Raw genomic sequence first — 7,500 nt, forward strand, 5'->3', positions numbered from 1 at the left:
TGGACCTGGAAGTCACCATTGACAAGACAACACCACAGCCACTTGAAAGTAATGAGCAGATGACCACCCCAACCACAGAGACAACTGCTCTCCCCGACAACCACTCCAAACGTTCCAAGAAGAAGAAGTTCTTCACCACCTCCTTCTTCAGGAGGACCAAGAAGAAAGATGTCTGACAGGACATCAGAATCCACTCTTCAATAATGGGAACAATGATATAATTACACACACATGGGGTTAATGTCAATATTAGATAATGTAGTTTAAGGTTAATTGACTGATGTTGAAGAAGAAATCTATGATTTTGCAACCTGGGCCATATTTGTATGTTTTTAGGTACAAACTTTCAGTGGGAACCAACGCAATGAGAATCAGTGCAGTTTCGAACTAGCATGCCAACTGGTGGCTAAACAATGCTATCCTGCAAAGGCAAGCTAACGTAAAATCCTGTATGTCTACTCAGTCAGTATAGTTGCTAGTTAGAACACTAATTTGAAATCATGGGTTGTCATTGTTTTTGTTCCTACTGAATGTTTGTACCTAAAGTAGATAATAGACATTTTGTTTTAGTTCAGCAGTTAGTTTTAGTGGAGCTGCTACCCTGCTTGAGGCTGGGGTGCAGTGCAAAGGGCAGTCATTTATTTGGGGTTTGGTGTCTGAGTGTGTTCCAGCTGTCCTGTAAAATAACATTCACCAGGCTGCTTGATGTCTTACGGTACAGTCACATGCTACCGTGCGTTAATGCTTGCTGATGGGCTTTCCTGACATTCAGGGTGTGACTGCCTTGAAGCGAGATTGAAGGGTCACCAAGACAGACAGCGCTGCTAGCGGGCAGTGGAGGGTAGTTAGCTTGCTAACTTGGCTCACACATCATTTCAAATGTGTTTTGGGGTTACAATAAGGGCTTTTTAGAGTGTACTTTGTTTATTTCTTGCTAATATTTAAATCATTGTATAAAAAAGCCAAACAAATGAGCTTTATCTATATATGGTCATCTTGGACAATCTACTAAACCAGAGAATTTTTAATAAATGGGGAGAACTTGTGCACTATCAGATCACTTTCTGTTTCCAAAACTGGCTGCAGTAAGCCTATGGAGCTTCACTGACCAATCAGCAAGTCAAAAAAGTAAATTTAAGCATCTAGTCCCATAGACCCCATTCATTTTGCACTCGCTCATGATCGCCCCCTAGTACTAGAACTGAAACCAGTTTCAATACAATGGGAGGTAATAGGAAGTGAACAGGCTCGTCGTAAGCTGGCTCTGACTAAACTCAGTTCGCCATCTTGATTAATGTTGAGAGCCATCTTTGCCTATTGCATTTGATTGGCTGACGCTTCCAATGCCGCTTGAAAATTTTTTCATCTTTTGCCGCAAGCAACACAACGTTTCACTCCCACAATTCAGTGTGGTAACACATGACGTTGGCCCATGGAGGGTGAAAGAGAAGCATCTCTGTTAACACATTTAACTGAAGTTTGTGAATGTACTGCTAGTGTGTGAATGTGTGTTAGTGAGAGACAAAGATCTAGCTAAAGACTACAGACTATCAGTTAGCATTGCCAGGCTAGATGTTAGCCTATGCATATAGTATAACATTATACAAACATCCTAGAGTAATCATACTGTAGATCCTGACTCTTTATGTTGAACTGGTCACAAAAACATATGTGTATTATTGATGTTATTACAAGTGTCAATTGTAGACAGCAGCATATAGTCAGTGTTGGGAAGTAACTGAATACATGTATTCGGGATTACATTTTCAGAATACAAAATATGAGTAACTGTATTTAGTTACAGTTACATTTTCAATGAGTGGTATTCAGAATACAGTTACTTTGGCCATTTTAAGGGGTTACTTTTAGAATCCTTCTCATATGAATTTCTGCGCTTTTTGAACTGAAATTCTAATATTTCTGTGAGATGATCTTGTGCATTAATAAAATGTATAATGTTTCAGTTTATCCTATAAAGTTAAGTTGTGGGTTTTTTGCTGACATCGCCTGTGGATCTTACAAACTGAAATAGCAGCTTGATTTCCCACTTGATAAAATGTAAAACAGCGCTTATGTAATCCAAGTATTTAGAATATGGTACTTAGATGGAGTAATGTAACGGAATACGTTACAAATTACATTTTAGGGCATGTATTCTGTATTCTGTAACTGATTACATTTTAAAATTATTCTTCCCAACACTGCATATAGTCTAGTAGTCGGCATTGGACTCAACTCTACAATTTCAGACATGGGAAGTGGAAGTGCTAGTAAAGAGGCTAAAACCCATGGGCGCTAGCTTTGGTCACTAAACCTGTTCCATTTAGTCCAGTAACCCCCTCTCTTTAGGTGTCTGAGAGTGAGTTTTACCCACTATACTGCTCTGTGCCCACTAACTGCCATAGCCATAAGGGCAATTCCACGGAAAATGTACTTTTTGTCACATCCATAACGCCAGTGAAATGCCTTGGTATTTGTATGATGTGAATGATAACATTAATTTTTTGTGCATTTTTTCTCATGTACATTCTTCAGCCAAAAATAGCAAATGCTCAAATTTCATGTAATCATTCACATCATACCATACCATCACATGTTATTGGTGTTATGGATGTTACAAAAAACGTAATTTTCCATGGAATTGCCCATAGACTACACTCTGTCCCACAGCGTCTGGCTAGCTTTAGACCTGTGCTATTTCAATCGGATGTTTCAGGGGTTCCAGTTTGAACAGGCAGGAGTGAAATTGAATGCCTTTGCTATGCATAATAATTATCTAAATATATGTGCTATTAGTCCCCTGAATGCCCAAACATATTTATTTGCCATTATTGTTTTTGTTTGGTCTGGGCTATGTTAGAACTAGAAAATGCACCCATGGCGTCCACTGCCATTTTGGACAACTGATGTACAAGCTTGTTTGTGGAGATGTCGACTAAAATGTTAGCCTGACGTAGTCATACTCAATTCTAGTCAGAATATGAGTCTGATACTGCTCCATTGGGACGTAATTATGGGGCGTGTTTCAACCGATACAGGGGGGGAATGCCTCTGCACTCAATTGGAGAGCCTAACCAATCAGAGCAACAAAATAACTTACCGTGAGGTGTAGGAAGAAAACACACGAACCATCCTTCTTCTTCTATATCCCCTCCGTTTTTAAAAATAATTCTGTTGAACAGTGATATGCTACAAACATGTTAAACAGCTGGGAAAGGCTGTCGCAAATCCCTCGAACAGGTGGTCAATCAGAGATTTCAAACGAACGAGGGAACATGTCGCAATGCAACAGCGCTGTTTTCCCTTGATGAAAGTGAAACCACGAGTTTTCCCACATCTCAACTTTGGCCAAAGTTTTCAGAAATAATCGTTTTCAGTGATACAACCTCATTAAATAATATGAATTTTCCATATGGGGTCTTAAAAGCCATGTATCCTTCTAGCCACAGCGTTTTTGTTTCAAACATAAGCCTAATCAAAGTGTGCTCAGATGACGTGATAGACCAGGCGCTGTTGCTCACCTGTCCATCATCGTAAAGCCTGATTTGATTGGTCCGGCCGATATAGGGCGAGCATACTTCCACCACAATGGAACAATGCCAGACCGAACTTCCCGACCTCAAATGTTGTGGGCGGGACTAAGTTCGTTATGGCACCCAGGCTACTAAAATGTAATAATTACTCAGAGTGAGAGCCCAAACACATACAGTATACTCAAAGTAAAAGCCAAGCACATACAGTACACTCAGAGTGAAAGTCCAAACACAGGCACTACAAAGCTATATGGCTCTGGAAGGTGAATGGTCAGAGAAGCATGAGGGAAGGCCAGGAGATAAACATATCACCGCCACCCTAACAGGAAAAGACACTTTGAATGCTGGGTACTTTTATTTTTCTTTTGTTCTCTGAATGACCGACAGTCTTCAGGTTGTAGGTGGTCCTGTAATGTTGTGAGGAAAGAGTCTCCATGGTGGTCACCCTGCAGTGAGACCAGCGAGATGCTGTTGAGGCCAGCAAGCCCTCTGTGTGTGTGTGTGTGTGTGTGTGTGTGTGTGTGTGTATCCCTCAACTCCTGGCTCCTCCAGCATTCTGTCACAAACTGGAAAGAACACTCCCTCTGGCCTTGTGCCACATGATGTCTACTAACCCTACGTAGTCCTCCATGTTGTTTTGCTTCCTTCGTGTCACAGTAGTGTGTGCATGTGTTTGTAACTTGTGTTATGTTGACTCGAACACATTGCACAGCCCTGCACCTGGCCGGACTCGAACCCGCAACTAGCAGGCCCTCTGACTGGCAGGTGTGCGTGCTAGCAAGGAGGCTGAATCCCATGGGTGCTAGTGTCTGTCGCTAGCAAGGAGGCCCATGGATGTTATCATCTGTCGCTAACACATCTCTGACTGGCAGGTGGGCATGCTAGCAAGGACCATAGACTATATACAGTCTACGGCAAGGATGCTAAAGCCCATGGGTGCTAGCGTCTGTCGCTAGCAAGGTGGCCCATGGATGTTATCATCTGTCGCTAACACATCTCTGAATGGCAGGTGGGCATGCTAGTAACGACGCTAAAGCCCATGGGTGCTAGCGTCTGTCGCTAGCAAGGAGGCCCATAGACTATAGTCTATGGCAAGGATGCTAAGGCCCATGGGTGCTAGCGTCTATGTTAAGGGGTCAGTAGGGAGGTTTACTTACACACTGCACAGCTACCGAATCAGCTGGCTACTGTGACACACATTTATATTTAAGTGTTCAGCTCTTATCCAGAGATATTCACAGAGTAGACTTTCAACAGACACTTCACTGTGTAAAATAGTTCAGGGAGAAGCCTACCGTGCATCACCAGAACAGCATTTTACTGGGGAGCAAAGATTCTAGAGCGGAGCGCTCCGCTCTAGAATCTTTGCTGTGTAGTGTAGTGTAGGGCAGTGGTTCTTAAACTTTTTGTCTGGCGACCCCACAAAAAAGTATGGCGAGGTCTGGCGACCCCACTTTCCCCAAACCCATTCTAAGTCCTTACTCAAATACCCCCCTCAAACGTTAACAACTAAATCAAGCAAAAACTAGAAAGCAAAGTCATTTGTTTTATTTACTCCATGTGAACAAGAACCGAGAAAACCAAACAATCACGATTAAACAAGTGTAGGCTGCCGCCATATCAGATCAGAGCGCTATGTGCGTAGCGCGCGCACACACAAGCACGCACACACACATACACATGCAGCATTAGGCCTACAACGTTACATTAATTATATTTATGGCGATAACAATAAGAATATATTTGTTATTTCCCTTTTCTGGTTTACTATCTTTAACAATTTCAATGGGAAGGGTGGGCATGCTTCCGTGAACATAGCAAGTCAATTCTAGGAGGAATGCTGCATACGGCGACACGGAGATTTTCCTCCACGGTGCTGAGCCGACATCTGTATTTTGAGATGTCGTTTCATTTTGACAGGTTTTAAGATCTCATTCGCCAGAACATCGACGCAAATGACACATTGTGGGTGGTCGAGGTTATCTTTAACTTGGCAAGTGAATGCATATTTCAGAAATTCTTTCTGATAAAGCCGACGCGCCGTTTGTTCTTTTTTATTCTCACCGGCCGTTAGACTTGTCCCATCTGAGGATCACGGAGGAGTAGACGCACTGGTAGATGGCACTTCCGAGCTTTTGTTCAATTTTTTAAGCAGCCACCTGTCCATTTTGGCTAATAGGCTACCTATGTCTTTTGTTTTGTTTTACTTAAAATAGCAGGAACAAGTTGAGTTTGCATAGTGGGAGCAGATAGTTACATTGTTTCTATCAGCGGACCAGTAGCCCATAGGCTGAACCAGATCTCGTTGAAAGACGAAAAAAAATCTCTCTCTTCTCTTAACTGCGTGTAAATAAGAAAAAGGCAGAAAAGGCCAATATTATTTTCCTTTGTTTCACCTAATAATAATTTCAGACTGAATACAGAAAATAATTGGCGACCCCACGGAAGTTTTTGGCGACCCCTAGTTTAAGAATCACTGGTGTAGGGGTTCAGTGCATCACCAATTCAGCATTCCAGTGTGGAATCGCATCATAAGTACAAAACTGACCATTTTCCATGACCCATTAGAGCCTCTGACTATATCCAGCCTCACAGCAACTCAAATCCCAACCAAATGTCCTGCTGTGTGGAACCCACGTCTTGCATTTTGAAGTGTCAAAGCTCTGATCATTGTATTGGAAAGTGAACTATTTATGTTTTGTAAAAAGTGTTTTAATAAATTGAGAAGTGTGACTAAAATTGAGAATTATTTTACAATTTAGTGTGGGATTTTGCTATTTGAGTGACAGGTTTCAGAAATCTTGTGACATGGAACATTTTTGTGTGTAAGCAGTTAAATTAAACTGTAATATGCTGTCTATTTCAGGAGTTTGTAGTTTCATTTAATCTATTGCTCTAATTCTAATTCAATGTATTGATTTTCTAATTGAATATTCAAATACAACACAACATACATCTGTTGTTACAGATTGTTACACGGATGAGACGTAAACCGAGGTCCTGACTCACTGTGGTCTTTAAAGATCCCATGGCACATATCGCAGAGTAGGGGGGTTCCCCGGTGTCCTGGCTAAATTCCCAACCTGGCCCCCTAACGTGTTGAGAAAAGCACTATATAAATGTAATGTGTTGAGAAAAGCGCTATATAAATGTAACATGTTCGGAAGACTGGCCATTGACATCTGTAAATTGCTTGAAAAAGAACCAGCCAAATGAATTAAGGACACGCAAGACTCATAGATGTATATTATATAGAAATGTATACAATTTAATATTAATTAAATGTACATCTCATGACATGCCCCAATGCCAGTGTGCTAACATGTATTCACTGTGTGGACTGTCAGTGCACAAAGACACATGAATAAAAAAAGAATGTACTGTTCCACTAACAGGCCCCATTTGGGTCACAGGAGAAAAGAACCACATCAGCACGGTACTTCCTCATCATCAAAACCATTTATTTACTGTGCCAGATGTAAATATACAAAACCAAAACAGAAGAGGTCATCTAAGACGCAAATAAAATGCTCATTATTACACAACAGGTAAACACGTGTACACACACACACGCATACATTTATACATATGCACTGATGACCTGTCAAACACATCAACAGTCTTTCTCACTAACTCACTCACACCCGCACATACACACATACACACACACTCTCACTCAACCACACACACACACACACACACACACGCACACACGCGCTCACTCAACCACACACACACGATCACTGGGGCATGAGGTGCCGGACGTTGTATTTGGAGGTATCATGGTACTGCGTCATTGGCTTGTCTGCAATGCCACACGTCCCTACTCCAACCTTTCCGTTCACACTCTCAGGAGACGCGAAGATACTGCGCTTTACCTGCAACACACACACACACACACACAGACACAGATGCAAATAAACAACTAAACAGGTATCCACATGCACAGATGCATATAAAACAAGAA

The 7,500-nt window shown here is 41.7% G+C and overlaps 2 protein-coding genes across 2 annotated transcripts in view; one reads left to right on the forward strand and one right to left on the reverse strand.

Moving 5' to 3' along the window:
• The window catches only part of LOC143123983 (gamma-adducin-like), a 23,287-nt gene extending 23,111 nt beyond the window's left edge, over nt 1–176 (forward strand). The window contains exon 15 of the mRNA XM_076285240.1: nt 1–176. This exon is cut by the window's left edge and continues 63 nt beyond it. Within this exon, the coding sequence (XP_076141355.1) occupies nt 1–176 (176 nt within the window).
• A 6,797-nt stretch (nt 177–6,973) lies between these two features.
• The window catches only part of smndc1 (survival motor neuron domain containing 1), a 6,375-nt gene continuing 5,848 nt past the window's right edge, over nt 6,974–7,500 (reverse strand). Inside the window, exon 6 of the mRNA XM_076286306.1 lies at nt 6,974–7,411. Within this exon, the coding sequence (XP_076142421.1) occupies nt 7,274–7,411 (138 nt within the window). The 3' untranslated portion in view covers nt 6,974–7,273. The remainder of the gene's footprint in view (nt 7,412–7,500) is intronic.

This window comes from Alosa pseudoharengus, unplaced genomic scaffold, assembly GCF_046254945.1.
Source record: "Alosa pseudoharengus isolate Yale_2024_CS ecotype anadromous, Long Island Sound unplaced genomic scaffold, YU_APseudo_1.1 YU_APseudo_1.1_scf_15, whole genome shotgun sequence".
Taxonomy (NCBI): domain Eukaryota; kingdom Metazoa; phylum Chordata; class Actinopteri; order Clupeiformes; family Clupeidae; genus Alosa; species Alosa pseudoharengus.